The following is a 20944-nucleotide window of genomic DNA, read 5'->3' as shown; positions in this document are numbered from 1 at the left end:
GTAAAAAAAAAAAAAAACAAAGAAAAAACCAGGCCGCAACGCAATAAATTTATTAACTTTATAATAAAATTTGAACGGAACATATAAACTTTATTTAACTTTTTCAACTGAACGTTAACTTTTTTGCTTACCGGTGTGTGTGTGTGTGTGTGTGTGTGTGTGTGTGTGTTTTTTTTTTTTTTTTTTCCTTTTTATAGGACAAACCTCTCCTTCCCCATGGGACAATGTGCAAAGCGCAAATCGCCCAAAGATGTGGCGAAGTATATTATGCACTTTATCTCAGGTGAAAGGAGAGGTTTGAAGCAGCTGTGAGTAAAAGGGCCCTAATAGCCCTGTGTGCCTGTCCTGTGAGATGCAATCCCTATGCTAAGTGTACCTGTGTGTGGTACTTCCGGAAACACTCCCCTAAGCATAGGGCAGGGTGGTCAGGGCAGTCAGGACAGAAATAGCGGGTGTCACGCCTTATTCCACTCCTGCTACAGACACGGGGTGACGGTTGGGTTGAGGTACCAGCAACGGCATTGGGGAAATGTCGCTCGTGTAGACGGCTCACTACACTGGTGGTTGGGGCCACGGAACCTCCTGGATACAGGAGGTTCGCGATGATCTCTTCCTGAAATTTGAGGAAGGATCCCGTTCTCCCAGCCTTAACTGTAGAGAACAAAACTATTGTACATCGCCAATTGAATCAAATATACAGACACCTTATTACCAGCGTCGGGAAACTAAATAGGGAGCCAACATCTGGTCATTGAAGTCCACCCCTCCCATGAGCGCAATATAGTCGTGGACTGAGAGGGGCTTTTCAATGACACGGGTTGCCCGTTCAATTTGTATTGTTGTGTCTGCGTGAATGGAGGAGAGCATGTAAACGTCACGCTTGTCTCTCAATTTCACCGCGAGCAATTCTTCGTTACACAAGGCAGCCCTCTCCCCCCTTGCAAGACGGGTGGTAACGAGCCGTTGGGGGAAGCCCCGTCGACTAGGTCGCACGGTGCCACAGCAGCCAATCTGTTCTAGGAACAAATGCCTGAAGAGGGGCACACTTGTGTAAAAATTGGCCACATAAAAATGGTACCCCTTGCCAAATAAGGGTGACACCAAGTCCCAGACTGTCTTCCCACTGCTCCCCAGGTAGTCAGGGCAACTGACCGGCTCCAGGGTCTGATCTTTTCCCTCATAGATTTGTGGGTATAGCCTGTGGCCCTTTCACAGAGCTTATACAATTTGACCCCATACCGGGCGCGCATGCTTGGGATGTATTGTTTGAAGCCAAGGGACTCGTCTACGCAGATGTTTTGCTCAGGGGAATACAAATCTGCAAATTTCTGGTTGAAGTGGTCTATGAGAGGCCGAATTTTGTGGAGCCGGTCAAAAGCTGGGTGGCATCTGGGACGGGAGGTGCTGTTTGTCGCTAAAGTGCAGGAAACGCAGGATGGTCTCAAAACGTGCCCTGGACATAGCAGCAGAGAACATGGGCATGTGATGAATCGGGTTCGTGGACCAATTTGACCGCAATTCATGCTTTTTGGTTAGACCCATGTTCAGGAGAAGGCCCAGAAAAGTTTTTAATTCGGAAACTTGGACTGGTTTCCACCGGAAAGGCTGGGCATAATAGCTTCCCGGGTTTGCGGCTATAAATTCAGTGGCATACCGATTTGTTTCTGCCACGACTATGTCCAAGAGCTCCGCAGTCAAGAACAGCTCAAAAAATCCCAGTGCCGAACCGATCTGAGCTGTCTCAACCCGAACTCCAGACTGGGCGGTGAAAGGGGGAACTACAGGTGCGGCTGAAGTTGGGGACTGCCAATCAGGGTTTGCCAGCACCTCAGGGACTCTAGGGGCTCTACAGGCCTGTCTGTGCGGTGGCTGCGATGGGGTAACTACTGCACGTGCCACCGTACCAGCTTCAACTGCCCTTCTGGTGCTCGCCACTTCACCATGTTGTACGGCAGTGCTGGTACTAGGTCCAGGGAGGACTGCGCTGCTGGTGTATGCCTCACCACGTAATCCGACAGCGCCAGCCCCACTCTGCTGCTCTTGAAGCGGATCCTGCGCAACCTGTGGTCTAGCAACAAGGGGCCGGGTACGCCTGGTGCTATCAGGGACCTCAACCTCCTCGTCCGAACTTTGGGTCAGACTGCAACTGCTTTCTACAGGTTCATATTCTGACCCGCTAGATTCGTCAGATGAGGGTTCCCATTCCTCATCCGACTGGGTCAGAAGCCTGTAGGCCTCTTCAGAAGAATACCCCCTGTTTGACATTTGGACTACTAAATTTAGGGGTATTCCCTGAGACTACCCAAGAAAAAAAGCAAGCCTGTCTTACAAATGGGAGGCTAGTGAAGTACCGGAGGCCGCTGCGATTGATAAAAAATATCAAAACAGATTTTTTTTATCGCCGCAGCGCTTGTAAAGTGATTGTGCAGTGATAAAAAATATATATATTTCTCGCTGGTATCATTGGGGGACACAGGACCGTGGGTATAGCTTGCTGCTGCCACTAAGAGGCAACACTAGGCTGAAAAGTGATAACTCCTCCCCTGCAGGCTATACCCCCTCCAGCCTGGAGAGAGCATATCAGTTTTTAGCTTAGTGTCGTAGGAGGCAGATCTCCCTGCTTTTGCAGGGCGGCTTACTTTTATTATTTTATCTTTTTCCTTTTTAGGTTTGGGGAAACAGAGTCGCCTAGCCACTTTGTCTACCCCGGGAGCAAGGCCGGTGTCATAATCCCTCACCGCTCGCCCTCCCCAAGAAACAAAAGTGGACCAGGGCAGCCCAGCTCCCCTGCTTCCCGCCAGCCAAAGGGGTCACCTGAATCTGGCGAGACCCTCCGCCATTCCAGTCCCCTGCCACTTCGGGTGCCAGCGGCTGAAGAGGGGACCCTGCTGGTACTCTGAGAAAGGGTGAAGAGAAGAGGATGAAGATGGGGTGAGTAGTCCGCATTGGGTAAGTACCTCAGCCCCCCCCTCCCCCCCTTCCCCTTGGTCACCTCATAAGATGGAGGACTTGTTTCTTCATGAGGGCCCCACATTACCTCAGGCCCCAATGTAGTAGCCCGGCACGTTATACGGCCTGCGGGGTGAGCACCCGCGGCCGGTGTTCAGCCACAGCGATTGAGAGCGCCGCTCCGGTCACTCCACTTCCCGGCCGGCTGTTAGCTCGGCCGGCGCCAAAAATTTAGGCCCCGGCTTCTCTCCGGGTCTACCGGAACTCAGCCCGTACAGTTTTTTTGCGGCCACGGGATGGGTTCCCGCAGCAGGTGGACACATCTGCCCACTGATCTGGAGGCGGTATCGGCGGTTACTCTTTAAGTCCCTCTGTGGTAGCCGGCCGGCAGTACCGCCCGGTCGGCTGTGCGCCGAACTTTATGTCCCAGCTTTGCAGCCTACTAGGCCGCAACTTTCATTCCGATTCTGGAGGGGGCGGGTTCGTCCTTTAGGCGCGAATCCTCCCCGACTAGCTGTCCCTCCTCCCCCAGGTGCCCGCTGAGCTCCGCTCCGGTCCTCTGAGCAGGGTTAACCCTTCCTGCACAGCCACCTTTTTCAGGCCCCTGTTTACCCTAGGTTTCTTTCTGCAGGCACAATGTGCCTTAATATTGCGGTATACAGCCCTTCCTGACCTCCTCTCCATATGAGGTTAGGTCCTCACCAAAAAAAAACATTATGTGCAACAGATCCTGCCCTCCTCAGACCACAAAATCCATGCTCCAACTGCGCAAATCCAGTGGGGTACATCTGGAGGATCCCAATCCGCCCTCTGAGGCCGTTTGGTTGATTATGCTCCAACTGCGCAAATCCAGTGGAGTACATCTGAGGGATTCCCATTCCGCCCTCCGGGCCGTTTGGTTGATTATGCTCCAACTGCGTGAATCCAGTGGGGTACATCTGGAGGATCCCAATCCGCCCTCTGAGGCCGTTTGGTCGATTATGCTCCAACTGCGCAAATCCAGTGGAGTACATCTGAGGGATTCCCATTCCGCCCTCCGGGCCGTTTGGTTGATTATGCTCCAACTGCGCAAATCCAGTGGAGTACATCTGAGGGATTCCTATTCCGCCCTCTGGGCCGTTGGGTTGATAATTCTCCAACTGCGTAAATCCAGTGGAGTACATCCGAAGAGTCCCCAATCCGCCCTCCGGCCCGTTTGGTTGATAATGCTCCAACTGCAAAGTCCAGTGGGGTACATCTGGAGGATGCCAATCCGCCCTCTGAGGCTGGTTGGTTAATAATACTACAACTGTGCAAATCCAGTTGAGGACAACTGTAACTTCCTATTCACCCTCCGGGGGCGTCTGTTTGAGTTTCTCCTCCTGCGCAACTCAGCGGAGGACCTCTGGAAGCTCCCAACCCACCCTTCTGGGTCGTTTGGTTAATAGAGCACCGTCTGCGCAATCGGTATGCAGACCTTTAGTTCATTCCACCTCCGGGTAGTTTGGTTCTTCTGTCAACACCGCCACAGCCTGCAACAGCCATGGGCTAGAGGCTGAGAGGTGGAACTGCGCACGAGCGAGCCGAAGCAGGACAGTTATTCGGACTCTGACATGAATCCGGATTCATTTTCCTAGATTACGTCCGTGCTAACCGGTTCTGGTGTATGCATTAACCCCTTCCTTAGGCACTATTTACACTTCTACTAGATACAGTGCTTAATTTGGGTATTACCTCCTTCCTGAGGTGGACTGACCTCACTAGCATTGGCCTCAATGCCAGCCATAGGTGCCCTCGTTCTGTGAGTGGCGGAATTGAAGTTCCACTGGGCTCAGTATCGTCAGCATACATTAACCTTTTGTATAGGTGGCATTATGGCATTCTCACTGCTGTCACAGTGTTTACGTACGCATTACACCCTTTCTGGGGTGGGATGATGGCACTTCCCACAGAGTACAGAACTCGTCATATGCAAGTTCCTGCTAGGTGCGTTACCCCCTTCGATGGGTGATGTATTTGCACTACCTCAGGTTACAGTACTTACTGGATATGTTACTCCCGATCATAGGTAAAGCGTTTGCACTGCCACTGGGCGCAGTGCTTGCCATAGAATTTTCCCCCTCCATTGAGTGGGTAATTACACTTCTGTAGATTGCGGTTCTGACTATCGCGCTACCCCCTTCCCTAACCGGGGGATTGTGCTTCCGTTGGTTACTATTCCATCTCCCATTTGCTATCACATACTTCCTATGGCATTACCCTCTACAAACGATCCAGTAACGGGGGGATCACTATGCATCTTTGCATGCTGTATTTCAGCTACGCCACGACTCTAGAGGCCTTGGTTCCTTCACAGGTGGTCCGTGGCAACAGTCGGTACCGCTGGTGCCTGATATTCTCATCTAGTGGCATATGGATACTGCCACTGGATAATATGGACACTCCCATATTGTATCCCTCTTTTCTTCATGCACTTATTGGAGGCACAAAAATGTCGGTCTTTGTGCTCTCAGGGGTGTCACCCAGCCTTAGGTGTCCTAGAGACTCCCCATCCCCATGAGCATTCCACCGTTCAGGTCAGTCACACTGCACAGAGTACTGTGGTCAAGGTCCAGCAAGCAGAATATTCCACCGACTCCGGATGCTTCGTCCACCACTCATCCTTATCTAGGTGAGGGCGTTATGCTGGCAATCTGCAGTGGCTACTACAACGGCTTCTCCTTCGCAGGGTAGTCTTCACGCTAGGGCTAGATGCTCCTAATCGCTGTAGCGAGACAGCCCCCCTCAGGTAGGGGTTCTACCCTGGTACTAATTCGGCAGTTGCTCCTGTTCAGCGCCCTTGTCAGGTGAAGGGGTTTAAGGTTAGCTCTACTAACTGGGCCAGCTTGATACCAGAACTTCTACTGGATGTCCTCAGGCCTTCCCCTCATGTCCACGCTGGCGGAGCATGCGGTAACCTCTACCGCACGAGGGGTGTTTGAGTCACCATTACATGCTAAGGTTCCTTCTGCACAGTTCTTTCGTCAGGCAACGGATTCCTCTAACACGAGAATCAGTGACCTCTACGGTGTGGCCTACTCCTCTGCTGGAGTATGGCGTGAGCATTACTCTTGGGACTTCCCTTGTAGGGCCTCCCCTTCAGCCGGAGTATCGCATCACCACTAGACGCTGTAGAGCTCCAGTCTCACATGGGAATGGGCTTTAGTTCTGGCCTCTTTCTGGTTTACTACCAATAAGGGTCCGTGGCTCTGACAACTGTTGTCCTTCTGCCACATCTAATCCATATCCATATGTTTCAGAAAGGCTCTTGATGTGAGCCGAAACGCGTCACAGAGTATTGTTTGTGACCAATAAAGACATAATCTTTTGTTGAAGACTACAGTGAGTGGCACCTACTTTTTGAGTGCGTTCTACTGGGTAGATCAGTCCCTACGGCACTCGTCAACACTAGATTGCCGTTCTAAGCGGGACCTGGATTCTAGTAGTCATACCGTAACGCCATTGGTGCTACCTCTCTTCAGATGTCAGTGATATCTACGTCACCTCAAGCCAATGGTGGTTGTTCTTTCACTGTTCATTCCGGGGGTGGACTGAGAGCCTTCCCAAGACGGGTGGAGCGTAGTCAAACTTCACCCGGCAAGAGTTTTTCTCTCATCTTTGTTCCACTCATCTGCCCTTCCAGGCAGCGTTGCCGCTTTGTTGAAATATAGTCACTGACGGGGCTTCCCATCACTAGCGGTGCTCACATTGGCTTTACTTTTCCCGTGTGGTATTGGTACTTTGGCCTGCAGAGGGGCACGCCTGGCTCAGGCGTTTGTTTCTTAGTGATTCTCAGGCAGCTTCTCTCACTAGAAATCTCACCACCAGCCTCTATGGCTATAAGGGCGTTGGTCTACCAATATTCCGCTCCCTAGGGGGCGTTCTCTGGACCAGAGGTGAATCCTACGGACTTGGCCTTTTAGTTCTACTTCCACAGCTGCGGCCAGGAGCCAGCTGTTTGGTGGCGTTATTTTTTATTTATTTTTTTTTCTCTGAGTTGATACGCCTTTCTTGTACGTATTTTTTTCTTTAAGTATGAACATAGGGCAGTGTTCCGTCCAGGATCCTCTTTTTTCGCAGTAGGTGGTCGCCTTTCCACACCTCACAGACATGGGTTTCTCTTCTTCTCTCTCGTAGTACACGAGCCGAGCTCTCCATCAGCCATGTGATTTGGCCTCTGAGCTTGCTTGTCCTTGTCTAGCGCTTACAGCCCTACGGACTTCTACCAATTCTTATCCTGGGGTCCTTGTCAAGGCTGGCGGCCTCCAAAGGCTGTTTTCCAGATGGATCCGTTCAACAGTTGCTCGGGCATTTGCCCTCGGGTAGGAAACGCCCAGCTGAGTCTTGGCCCACCCGACCAGCGGTCGGCGCTTCTCGGGTCCATCTCCTTCAGGCAGTAGCTTCCAGTGTGGAAGGCAGTATCTTGGTCTTCCGGGCACACGTTCATCAAGTCTTACCGGGTGCCTTCCTAGGCACCGGCGGATACTGTTCCAGGCAGCAAATTCTTGCAGGCGGCAGTGAGTTACGCATCCTCGAGGGCGTTTTTTTCTCCAGGGGCATGTGATTTGTTCCCTCCCCGTGGACTGCTTTAGGACGTCCCATGGTCCTGTGTCTCCCAATGATACCAGCGAGAAAACAAGATTTTTGTGAAACTCACCTGTAAAATCTCTTTCTCGCGGGGTTCATTGGGGGACACAGCTCCCACCCAGTAATTTCTGTTTGCTGTGATTGTTGGCGGTTGTGGAGCCAGTATGGCCCCAGTTCTGGTTTGATCCGACTGGCGTTGGTCAGTTGTTGGTTGTTTACCGTATGGTTATTTTCTCCTACTCCTATGGCTTGGGCACAAACTGATATGCTCTCTCCAGGCTGGAGGGGGTATAGCCTGCAGGGGAGGAGTTATCACTTTTCAGCCTAGTGTCTCCTCCTAGTGGCAGCAGCAAGCTGTACCCACGGTCCTGTGTCCCCCAATGAACCCCGCGAGAAAGAGATTTTACAGGTGAGTTTCACAAAAATCTCGTTTTTTTTTGTCACTGCGGCGGGGCAGGCGTAGGTGAACGCACGTGTGGGCGACCGATCAGGCCTGATCGGGCAAACACTGTTTTGGGTGGAGGGTGAACTAAGGTGACACTAATACAGTAGATCTGACTGTGATCAGTTTTGATCACTTACAGATACTATAAAAGTACAAATGCTGATTAGCGATACGCTAATCAGCGAATCAGTCACTGCGGTGCGGTGGGCTGGGCGCTAACTGACGCTAAACTACCTAACCAAGGGACCTAAACTATCCTAAAACCTAACAGTCAATACTAGTGAAAAAAAGTGACAGTTTACACTGATCACTTTTTCCCCTTTCACTAGTGATTGACAGGGGCGATCAAGGGGTTAATTGGGGTGATAGGGGGTGATCTGGGGGCTAAGTGTGGTGTTGGGTGTACTCACTGTGATGTCTGCTCCTCTGCTGGAACCAACCGACCAAAAGGACCAGCAGAGGAGCAGAGAAGCTATTTAACACCTTAAATTTATAAATATAAGGTGTTATGGCTCTTTCACACTTGCGTTCTTTTCTTCCGGCATAGAGTTCCGTCGTCGGGGCTCTATGCCGGAAGAATCCTGATCAGTTTTATTCTAATGCATTCTGAATGGAGAGAAATCCATTCAGGATGCATCAGATGTCTTCAGTTCCGGACCGGAACGTTTTTTGGCCGGAGAAAATACCGCAGCATGCTGCGCTTTTTGCTCCGGCCAAAAATCCTGAACACTTGCCGCAAGGCCGGATCCGGAATTAATGCCCATTGAAAGGCATTGATCCGGATCCGGCCTTAAGCTAAACGTCGTTTCGGCGCATTGCCGGATCCGACGTTTAGCTTTTTCTGAATGGTTACCATGGCTCCCAGGACGCTAAAGTCCTGGCAGCCATGGTAAAGTGTAGTGGGGAGCAGTATACTTACAGTCCGTGCGGCTCCCCGGGCGCTCCAGAGTGACGTCAGGGCGCCCCACGCGCATGGGTGACGTGATCACATAGATCACGTCATCCATGCGCATGGGGCGCTCTGACGTTATTCTGGAGCGCCCTGGGAGCCGCACGGACTGTAAGTATACTGCTCCCCCGCTCCCCACTACTACTACGGCAGCCATGACTTTAATAGCGTCCTGGCTGCCATAGTAACACTGAACGCATTTTGAAGACGGATCAGTCTTCAAATGCTTTCAGTTCAGTTGTGTTTTTCCGGATCCGGCGGGCACCTCCGGCAAATGGAGTGCACGACGGATCCGGACAATGCAAGTGTGAAAGAGCCCTTAGATGGCTTCTGATTTAGATTTTTTTTTTAAATCAGCAACCTGCCAGCGACGATCATTGGCTGGCAGGTTGCTGACGAAATACTCCTTGAACTTTTGCCGTCCCGTGATGCGCATGCGCGTGCTGGCTTTGAGCGAAGTCTCGCGTCTCGCCAGATGACGCGTATATGCGTGACTCTGCGCAGAGCTGCCGCCTCCGGAACGCGATCCTGCGTTAGGCGGTCCGAAGGCGGTTAAATCACCCCCTTTACTAATTTTAAATATAAAAACAATAAAAAATAAACCTATTACGTATTGCAACATCCGAAAAAGTCTGAACTATTAAAATATAAAAAAATGTGGTGACAGCTGTAAACGGAAAAAAAAAACACTGTTCGCCGTTTTTTTTTTTATCACTTTTATCGTCCCGCCCCCCCCCCCCCCCAAAAAAAAAAAAAAAAAGGATAGGACTGTTCTATATCGGCCAGATGTTCCATAAAATGCACATGGCTTTTTTTGTGTTTTGGTGACAGAGCAGAGAGAAAATACAGATCCTCCCTCTAATATCTGGGGTAAAGTGAAAAGCAAGAGAACAAGGAGCGGTAAAATCAAATTTATTAGTCTAGTCTAAAAAATTGATATAAAAGAACTGATCTAAAGAATTGATACAGTATTCTGGACTGGAGCATATAAAAAATGGATAAATATATATAAAAAATAAAAATAAAAAAAATGGTGAGTAGTATAGTAATCCGGATGCAAAATAGTCTTATGTCCCAGGGAGAATGTCTGGTATTCCAAAGATAAAATAATTGGTGAAAAATAGAAAAAATGATAAAAAGTAGAAGAGTAGTAAAAAGTCTGCCTGTGCGCCAGGAATGGTACACTGTGTTGGGGTGGTAGTTGTAGTGCACAATATGGAGTGCTAGTAATAGTGCATGTAGTATAGTCGCATAAAATTGTGAAGGCTTATTTAAGACATGTGGCAGGCAGGTGGATTGTGAGTGTCTCCGGTGGCGTCCCACACGGAGGTAATTCCTCTGCATGTTGTTACCTTAGCGACTTCTTCTGGGTGCTCCCGATCTGGTCCTGTGTGTTGCGGGTGGAATTGCCGGCTGGTGGGCGGAGTGTGCATGTACTGTACGTCCCACGGTTTTTGAGCGGAGTACAAAATGGACTCTACTTCCACGTGATGTGTGAGCGTCGTCCCGCGTGATCTTAAGGCGATCGGCGTCCCGCGTGATCTTAAGGCGATCGGCGTCCCACGTGGTTTAGGGCCGCTGGTTTGGGTCTGTACGGAATGGTATGCGGGCTAGTTGGTTCTTGTGGAAGCGCTTCCTATTTGCAGTTGTTGTCCTCTGTGAGCGGGTCCTTTACCAGACGCATTTCGGAGTCTAAGCTGACTCCTTCCTCAGTGACCAAGAAGAAGTCGCCAAGGTAACAACAGGCAGAGGAATTACCTCCGTGTGGGACGCCACCGGAGATCCTCACCATCCACCTGCCTGCCACACTATTTCTTAAATAAGCCTTCACAATTTTATGCGACCATACTACATGCACTATTACTAGCACTCCATATTGTGCACAACTACCACCCGAACACAGTGTACCATCCCTGGCGCACAGGCACAGACTTTTTCCCCCTTTTTTTTTCTACTCTAATACTTTTTATCATTTTTTCTATTTTTCACCAACTATTTATTTTATCTTTGGAATACCAGACATTCTCCCTGGGACATAAGACTATTTTGCATCCGGATTACTATACTACTCACCATATTTTTTTATATATATATTTATCCGTTTTTTTATATGCTCCAGTCCGGAATACTGTATCAATTCTTTATATCAGTTCTTTTATATCAATTTTTTTTGGACTAAAATTTGATTTTACATAATCATCTCCGCTCCTTGTTCTCTTGCTTTTCACTGTACCCCAGATATTAGAGTGCCGGTCTAAACTCTAAACCTATCTTAACGTAACTCTGCTACTGGCTGGGTGAGCCAGTCAGACCTAGAGCACCTTGCATGGTATTAGACGGGTGAGCACCCACACAACTTATTGCCTAAAATACAGATCCTGCTAGTAGATAAACTCAAAGCTGTGCAGGGAAAACTGCTGATCATTTTTAATGAAGACAACTTAAAAAAAATATTTTTAACTTAAAATGAGTACAATGTAAAAATAAACTAAATGCCACCAAAGGTGTACATAGCTTTTAACTAATTGTGATCTTGAAAGAGGTTTACGTTTTTTGCTTTTGTTTCTAACTCCTGTAAACCTCTTTCTTGCAGAACAGGCGAGTCACCGACTCCACAGAGGGACAGAGAAAGAAATATCCAGATATAAAAGCTATACAGGTGAGGATAACTCATTTAAAATCTAAATGTGTAACTGGCTGGACTTTTATGTTAACCTACTTGTCTGATGCCCCTACAATAGGATCATTCACCTTCTGTGTACTCGTCAGTCAGGATGGAGAATAATGGTCGTACTGCAGATGAAAATTATGTTTTAGATGATGAGCCGTTGTACTTATCCTATAGTATGTCTGAGGAACCCCGTCACATGGATATCCCAGTAAGTGTAAATTTCAAGATGGCTTTGCACTTTTTTTTTTTTTTTTTTTTTTTTTTTTTTTTTTTGGGGGGGGGGGTAGGAGTATTGTTTTTAACCACTTCAGCCCCCCTAGCTTAAACACCCTTAATGACCAGGCCACTTTTTACACTTCTGCACTACACTACTTTCACCGTTTATTGCTCGGTCATGCAACTTCGCACCCAAATGAATTTTACCTCCTTTTCTTCTCACTAATAGAGCTTTCATTTGGTGGTATTTCATTGCTGCTGACATTTTTACTTTTTTTTTGTTATTAATCAAAATTTAAGGGTTTTTTTGCAAAAAAATGACATTTTTCACTTTCAGTAGTAATAAATTAGTTAGATGCACAGGGTGGTTGATGCACCAATCAGGGTGCTCTCAGTTTTAACAGCGTCACCCCGCTGTTAAAGAAGAAGAAATATAGAAAAGAGATAACTGGGCACACCTAAGATATTTGTAACTATTGTTTATTGATTAATTATTAAAAAATATTAAAAAATATTTATTAGAAATACTTGCAATAATTTGAGGATATAATATCACTACCACATTATTGAGCAACATACATATAGTAAATTATGTGTCTCAGTGATCGGATTGAGGCTAGAATGGTCACCACCAGTAATTAAGCAGCCCCACTCCAGTCTCCGTGTGGACAGAAAAGTATACCAAATAAATTACATAAATAAAACAGCAATATAATAACGGAATAATATAATAGTATACTGATAAGAATAATAAAAGTTCAGCGGCAATAGAATAACGTCTGGTATTAATAGAATAAAATCCAGGTAACGATATAAAAATGGGAATTCGTTGGTCCTGAAAATTTCCAAATGTCCAAGTATGCCAAAGATACCCACAGGTGGTGTTGTATAATGTATTGGCAATAATACAATCAGTTGGTATATTCAGTTGTTAGACCAGCGGCGTCCCGCTTACGGTCTGAAATCAATCCAACAGTTGAACAAATAGTGAAATAGAGGAACGATCTTACCAATGCCGGAGGGTTCTCACAATTCAGAGAAACCTCTGCCGTCTGTCGAAACTTAATCCCGGTTTTTGCTGCAGTCGGGTAGAACTCACGGTAGATGTTTGTAAATCACCTGTTCGCAGTCGAATCACTGCACGAGGTCCCGCTTGTTTGAGTCCTAATGAAGTATCCCAACCTTCCAGGTAGAGGTTTCAGAACGGCTGTGTTTAATGAGTCGGCTCAAGATTGTTCCGGTTGTAAAGTCGATGCGGTGCACTCGCATATGCTTGAATATTGGGGGGTCAGACCAGACGCGTTTCGGGGTTAGTGTCCCCTTCCTCAGTGGCTATCCGACCTCCCCAAGAGACCATTCTTTTATGCTTTAACAAGGAACTTTACAAACCCCGGTTCGGACTTTGGTTCCGGAAGTCCTGTAAAAAACCTTATCCCGTCGGGGAATATTTTCCTTATAAGTATCACAATGCCGCTTTACTTATTCTACTTATTAAAGGACTGTTATTATATTTGCACGTTTCTATAATAATAGTAATCACTTGTGTGTTTGTTACAATATATAACAACTGGATGATATTGTTGCGATTCACTTGCGTTTTCGTTATCGCCTCCAACTGTCCAGATGATATAATATAAAATGCTACATTTGTAGATGCATAATATATCAAATATAGAGAACATTTCAAAGATATTTGCGACATTTATCTAGCTCTTCCACCACTGTACATAGGGAATTTCTATAAAAGGAGGAAGGGCATACGGTAAAAAGGTTTAAAATGAGGGAAAATAAATTATTTACCCAATCAAATACTCACAATATATAAATTCTATTTTCTGAAAAACCATGTATCAATACCTCTATAAAGTCATATATCTCTATACCTAGAAAAAGGAAACAGATATGGGTATTGGTGTATATTCATATATTGATTTTGAAATTTCGGGAATATATCTCAATAATTTATATGTTTATTCATGTTTAAAAATTAGACAATATCCACAGACCCCATGGGCATATTGTTTATAGTGTTATATATAATACATTGTCCTTAGACAACCCCAAAATATACATACACACAAATACCCATAAATTGCTCCTATGGAAAAAAGAAGTCCCATATAGATCCAAAGGTTATAATAATCTAAACATATATTTCAGAGAGAATGTGTGTAAAAATTAATATATAAAAATTGATAAAAATAAGTAAAAATAATTTCTGTATATTTATATAAAATACAAATACACAAAAATTTATAAAAATATAAAAATATATATGTATAAAAATTGACCCAAGAAAAGGGGAAATTTTGTTAGGTGGACAGGACAAACTTGTGCCATGTGCAGTCAGTCAGTGGTATATGTTAAGGAACTACCGTCAAGGGGGAACCAGCCGGGGCAAAAAGCTACTCGGCAAAGCTCACCCTCAAAGGTAGGTCCCCAAATGGGTCTATAAAAAGCCGAATATTTCATATTCAGCATTTAGACCATCGGGAATCATAGTCTCCATTTCATAAATTCTCTGAGTTTCCAGTCTTGACATTTTACTAATATGGTTCCCTTTTCTCCAGCTTTTAGGCACTTTATCTATGGCCGCAAATTTCAATTTGGATGGGTCACTATTATGGGCAATTTTAAAGTGCTTAGAAAGTGAATGGGTTTCTACGCCCTTTTTAATGTTTGATATGTGTTCAGAAAGGCGTTTCTTGAGAGTCCTTTTAGTCCTGCCTATATATTGGCGTTTGCAAGGACATTCTATCATATAGATGACATTTTCTGTACTACAGGTTAAAAATTCTTTTATGGTGTGTTTATGTCCATTTGTGGTTGCGATTATTTCTTTTGTTTGTTTTGCAAATGATGTTAGTTTGCAATTACCGCATTGACCACATCTAAAAAAACTTTTAAGATCCATTCATTTTTGTATTGATGGAACGTTTTTAGGTTGATCATCTTCCTTAATTGTAGGAGCTATCTTGTTTCCCAATGTGGGTGCTTTAGTAAAAACAATCAAGGGTTTTAGTGGAATTATTGTACCTATAGTTTTTTCTTTTTTAATAATGTCCCATTGTTTGTATATGATATTTTTTATCTTACCATATTCACTACTATACGGTAATATTATTTTGATTTGATTATCTATTTTTTCTTTATGGTTATAGGCAGGACTAAAAGGACTCTCAAGAAACGCCTTTCTGAACACATATCAAACATTAAAAAGGGCGTAGAAACCCATTCACTTTCTAAGCACTTTAAAATTGCCCATAATAGTGACCCATCCAAATTGAAATTTGCGGCCATAGATAAAGTGCCTAAAAGCTGGAGAAAAGGGAACCATATTAGTAAAATGTCAAGACTGGAAACTCAGAGAATTTATGAAATGGAGACTATGATTCCCGATGGTCTAAATGCTGAATATGAAATATTCGGCTTTTTATAGACCCATTTGGGGACCTACCTTTGAGGGTGAGCTTTGCCGAGTAGCTTTTTGCCCCGGCTGGTTCCCCCTTGACGGTAGTTCCTTAACATATACCACTGACTGACTGCACATGGCACAAGTTTGTCCTGTCCACCTAACAAAATTTCCCCTTTTCTTGGGTCAATTTTTATACATATATATTTTTATATTTTTATAAATTTTTGTGTATTTGTATTTTATATAAATATACAGAAATTATTTTTACTTATTTTTATCAATTTTTATATATTAATTTTTACACACATTCTCTCTGAAATATATGTTTAGATTATTATAACCTTTGGATCTATATGGGACTTCTTTTTTCCATAGGAGCAATTTATGGGTATTTGTGTGTATGTATATTTTGGGGTTGTCTAAGGACAATGTATTATATATAACACTATAAACAATATGCCCATGGGGTCTGTGGATATTGTCTAATTTTTAAACATGAATAAACATATAAATTATTGAGATATATTCCCGAAATTTCAAAATCAATATATGAATATACACCAATACCCATATCTGTTTCCTTTTTCTAGGTATAGAGATATGACTTTATAGAGGTATTGATACATGGTTTTTCAGAAAATAGAATTTATATATTGTGAGTATTTGATTGGGTAAATAATTTATTTTCCCTCATTTTAAACCTTTTTACCGTATGCCCTTCCTCCTTTTATAGAAATTCCCTATGTACAGTGGTGGAAGAGCTAGATAAATGTTGCAAATATCTTTGAAATGTTCTCTATATTTGATATATTATGCATCTACAAATGTAGCATTTTATATTATATCATCTGGACGGTTGGAGGCGATAACGAAAACGCAAGTGAATCGCAACAATATCATCCAGTTGTTATATATTGTAACAAACACACAAGTGATTACTATTATTATAGAAACGTGCAAATATAATAACAGTCCTTTAATAAGTAGAATAAGTAAAGCGGCATTGTGATACTTATAAGGAAAATATTCCCCGACGGGATAAGGTTTTTTACAGGACTTCCGGAACCAAAGTCCGAACCGGGGTTTGTAAAGTTCCTTGTTAAAGCATAAAAGAATGGTCTCTTGGGGAGGTCGGATAGCCACTGAGGAAGGGGACACTAACCCCGAAACGCGTCTGGTCTGACCCCCCAATATTCAAGCATATGCGAGTGCACCGCATCGACTTTACAACCGGAACAATCTTGAGCCGACTCATTAAACACAGCCGATCTGAAACCTCTACCTGGAAGGTTGGGATACTTCATTAGGACTCAAACAAGCGGGACCTCGTGCAGTGATTCGACTGCGAACAGGTGATTTACAAACATCTACCGTGAGTTCTACCCAACTGCAGCAAAAACCGGGATTAAGTTTCGACAGACGGCAGAGGTTTCTCTGAATTGTGAGAACCCTCCGGCATTGGTAAGATCGTTCCTCTATTTCACTATTTGTTCAACTGTTGGATTGATTTCAGACCGTAAGCGGGATGCCGCTGGTCTAACAACTGAATATACCAACTGATTGTATTATTGCCAATACATTATACAACACCACCTGTGGGTATCTTTGGCATACTTGGACATTTGGAAATTTTCAGGACCAACGAATTCCCATTTTTATATCGTTACCTGGATTTTATTCTATTAATACCAGACGTTATTCTATTGCCGCTGAACTTTTATTATTCTTATCAGTATACTATTATATTATTCCGTTATTATATTGCTGTTTTATTTATGTAATTTATTTGGTATACTTTTCTGTCCACACGGAGACTGGAGTGGGGCTGCTTAATTACTGGTGGTGACCATTCTAGCCTCAATCCGATCACTGAGACACATAATTTACTATATGTATGTTGCTCAATAATGTGGTAGTGATATTATATCCTCAAATTATTGCAAGTATTTCTAATAAATATTTTTTAATAATTAATCAATAAACAATAGTTACAAATATCTTAGGTGTCCCCAGTTATCTCTTTTCTATATTTTTCACTTTCAGTTGTAAAATTTTGCAAAAAAAAACGACATCCATATATAAATTTTTCTCAAAATTTATTGTTCTACATGTCTTTGGTAAAAAAAAAAAAAATGGTTTCGGTAAAAGTTATAGCGTTTACAAACTATGGTACAAAAATGTGAATTTCCACCTCATCACCACGACGGCTACAAGGAGATTGACCCCTGACCTCTGTAGGGGCAGGAACAGAGAGAGGGTTTAAATCCCGCCTCCCACCACCAACACCAGTGTTTCCTGTCCCTACAGAGGACAGGGGCAGAGAGAGTCTCCCTGTGGGGAGATGAAGATGGTTATTTTCCTGGCACCTACCGGTGTTCCCCCTGCCCTCCTGCGGTCGGCGTACTAATGCTGGGCAGGGGTGAAGGAGGGAGGCCTCGCTCCATTATTAGATGTGAGCCTGCTCCCGGCTGCGATCTCCCGCCGAGCCTTTGGGGCGTTCGCCGGGTGCGCACCGAATCACTTCTGAGGGCGGCCGACGTCACTTCCGGTGGACAGAGGGAAGTGACGTCATCCAGGAAGCAAAAAGTAGTGTAGAGGCAGCACTGTGCGGTCTCAGGATAATGCGATATCAATGCAGCAGCCTAGCCGTAGACCCTTGATCCATCAGGCCATGAAGTATACATGTAGAAAAGAAGATAGCTTCGGCAGCATTCCGCAATATCAAAAAAGATCCTTTATTCGTACCTCCAGACACAATTGGCAACGTTTCGAATTTAGAGTTTAATGTCGTGTCCATCGATTGATAGATGTTACTGTTTTGTTCTCTCAGTATAGTGACATTATGTTTTTAATACATATGTGGCACATCTCCGGTGGAGCAGTCTTCAGTCTATATGTCAAGGGGCCATGAGTTTGGTCCATATGTGATGTATATATGGGATACACTATCCAGATGGTGGTTGTGTGGTTATTTTGTACCACACCTATGATGTTATGTATTTTTCCATTTACTGTAATGTACGTGAATATGTCGGGTCCAGATTGATTTCCCTCTATAGTCATGTGATTATCGGTGTGAGCAGGGGTCCTGTAGTATATAGACCTGTTCACTGTAGATACGGATCACACATATAATAAGTAACGGGGACCGTGGCGTCATCGTTGCCATGGCGCCGATGTTTGCGCCGTGTCTTCATTGGCTACGTACCCCATGTGACTAACGCTATTGATGCACTGCTGAGCGCATTCGAGTGAGGGTCATGGGGTGGACGCACAGGCTGTGACGTCAGTGAGTGCTTCTTGCAGCACATTGGCTGGAGACACGTGCGCCGCCGGGAGCCATGACAACGCATGATACTTCCGGTATGGGTGGACGCACAGGCTGTGACGTCAGTGAGTGCTTCTGGCGGCACATTGGCTGGAGACACGTGCGCCGCCGGGAGCCATGACAACGCATGATACTTCCGGTATGCAAATACATTGAGACGCGGCTGCGCATCACAGATATTGGAACGCCGAGGTGAACAATACGAGCGCGGTAGATATATCATTAACTGTGAGTTGTAACATCAACATGTGTATTCTATTGTGCAGTGATTTGTACTGATGATGTAACGGGGTGTGTTTTTTATGTGGGGGGTATATATATGCCCACCAGAATGTATGTCATTAGGCTTGACAAAGACTGGTGTACAGTCGAAACGTTGCCAATTGTGTCTGGAGGTACGAATAAAGGATCTTTTTTGATATTGCGGAATGCTGCCGAAGCTATCTTCTTTTCTACAGTCATCCAGGAAGCGTCTCCAGCTTCAAATTTTGGCGCTAGCAAGCGCTGAATGCCTCCTGTACGGCATACCTGGAGCTGTTTGCGGTCATGTCGGCTGAACCCCGCTCCCCTGGAGACCCTCCTGTGCTGCCTACAGTAAGTCCCCTGTGGGGAAGCGCTTGTTACTCTGCTACTTGTTTCTAAACACTGTACCAGGTTGCCTACTCCTCCTCCTCCACTTCTCAGGCTTGGGGCTTTTTTCTCCATGACATTTATTTCATGGCTGATAGGGATTATTTCCCCCAGGTTCCTAAGGAGGCCCAGAAACAAATCAGGAAACAGGCTAAATGTGTGTCCTGCCTCAAACTGCTTCCGGACGATTATCGCAAGAAACTCTGTGTAAAGGGGGAATATTAATCATCAATATTTATTCAAATATCAATAATTAATATTCATAAATGGGAGGAGCCGTCTAGTGATAACTCCGCCTATTTATGCCTTCCAGGTGGGGGCCCCGACCCTAACTCTCGGAGTGCAAGACGCGATCTTCCACGTAGGGGCCCAGACCCTAACTGCGGAGTGTCGGGACCGCCGGAAATTCATCTCCGGCGGCCCACACTCCCGCGCACCAGGGGGCGCGCGCGCGCCCATCTGAGCCACGAGGGCCGGCGCAGCGATATGACGTCACTGCGCCGGCCCGCGTGCCCACATCGGGGACGCGCTTCTGGCAGACAGGCGGGAGAAGCCTTTGATCTCCCGCCTGCTGCACCTAGCATTCCGGACAGTGCGATAGTAATCGCACTGTCGGCATGCGCATAATAGAAGGAGGAGAGGCTTCTCCCCTTCTTCTATCATGCGTAATTATCTCCAGCGGCGCTGGGGATAATTACAACAAAGGGCTCAGATTCTGTTGAATCTGAGCTCTTTGTATCCATCAGGATGACCGGACCCTTGTCCGGTCATTCTGATGCAATTAGCCAGATTGCATCGGTGCGAATGCTTGGGGCACATTCACACCGATGCACCTGGTTTCAGGTGTAGGAGGGGGGGGAATATATATATAATATACATGTGTATTGATGCTTGGGGCACATCCATACACATGTATACATTAATCATACATTCTAAGGGGGATTATATAAGGGGCCACATTCATATATATAAGGGGGCACAAGCCCCTACATTATAGGGGGCACAAGCCCCTACATATATTAAAAGGGATCACATATATCCCACAGGGGCCTACATGAGCCCCTGTGGACCACTAAGGGCAGATGTGCGCAGATGCTGGGAACATCTGCGCACATCCTCCTATAACGTGATTAATGCATGCATATATATCATACATGCACGCACGTATGTATATATATATGCATGCGTCTCAACCCTTCCTCAACACTCTGCAAGGACTGCATTTCTAGTGTCATTGCGGAAGAACAGCCTTCCTTCCTTGAGGAACTGAGGTCCATGATCCATGATGAAGTGAAGACCTCCTTATCCCAAATTTCCCCCCCTCTCCGGGATCCGCCTCCACCGAAAAGGCGAAGGGAACCCTCTCCCTCCTTATCTGACCCGGAGGTAACAGGGGAAGATGCCTCTACATCTAGAGCCTGGGAGGACGAGGAGGTTCTCTCTGATATTGACACGGCTGAATCAGAGAGGAAATTTTGTTTCTCGCTAGATGAAATGCCAGACCTCTTAAGGGCTGTCCGGGCCACGATGGGGATAGAAGACACCCCAAAAGCCCACTCAATACAAGATGAGATGTTTGGGAGACTCCGGGTTAAGAAAACCCGTGTGTTTCCAATTAATGAAAATATTCGAGATATGGTTTTGGACGAATGGTCCAACCCTGAGAAACGGTTGGGGGTTTCCAAATCCTTTAAGAACCGGCTATTATTTGATTCTAATGAGGTGAAGATTTTCAA

At 45.4% G+C, this 20944-nt stretch overlaps 1 protein-coding gene across 5 annotated transcripts in view; it reads left to right on the top strand.

Moving 5' to 3' along the window:
- The window catches only part of LOC121005864 (catenin delta-1-like), a 607331-nt gene that overhangs the window by 97978 nt on the left and 488409 nt on the right, over window positions 1–20944 (top strand). For all 5 annotated transcript variants that reach the window (XM_040438663.1, XM_040438662.1, XM_040438660.1 and 2 more), the window contains 2 exons: window positions 11542–11607; window positions 11690–11827. In XM_040438663.1, the coding sequence (XP_040294597.1) occupies window positions 11542–11607; window positions 11690–11827 (204 nt within the window). The remainder of the gene's footprint in view (window positions 1–11541; window positions 11608–11689; window positions 11828–20944) is intronic.

Source organism: Bufo bufo, chromosome 6 (assembly GCF_905171765.1).
Source record: "Bufo bufo chromosome 6, aBufBuf1.1, whole genome shotgun sequence".
Lineage (NCBI taxonomy): Eukaryota > Metazoa > Chordata > Amphibia > Anura > Bufonidae > Bufo > Bufo bufo.
This window is presented reverse-complemented; position numbering and strand designations above follow the sequence as displayed.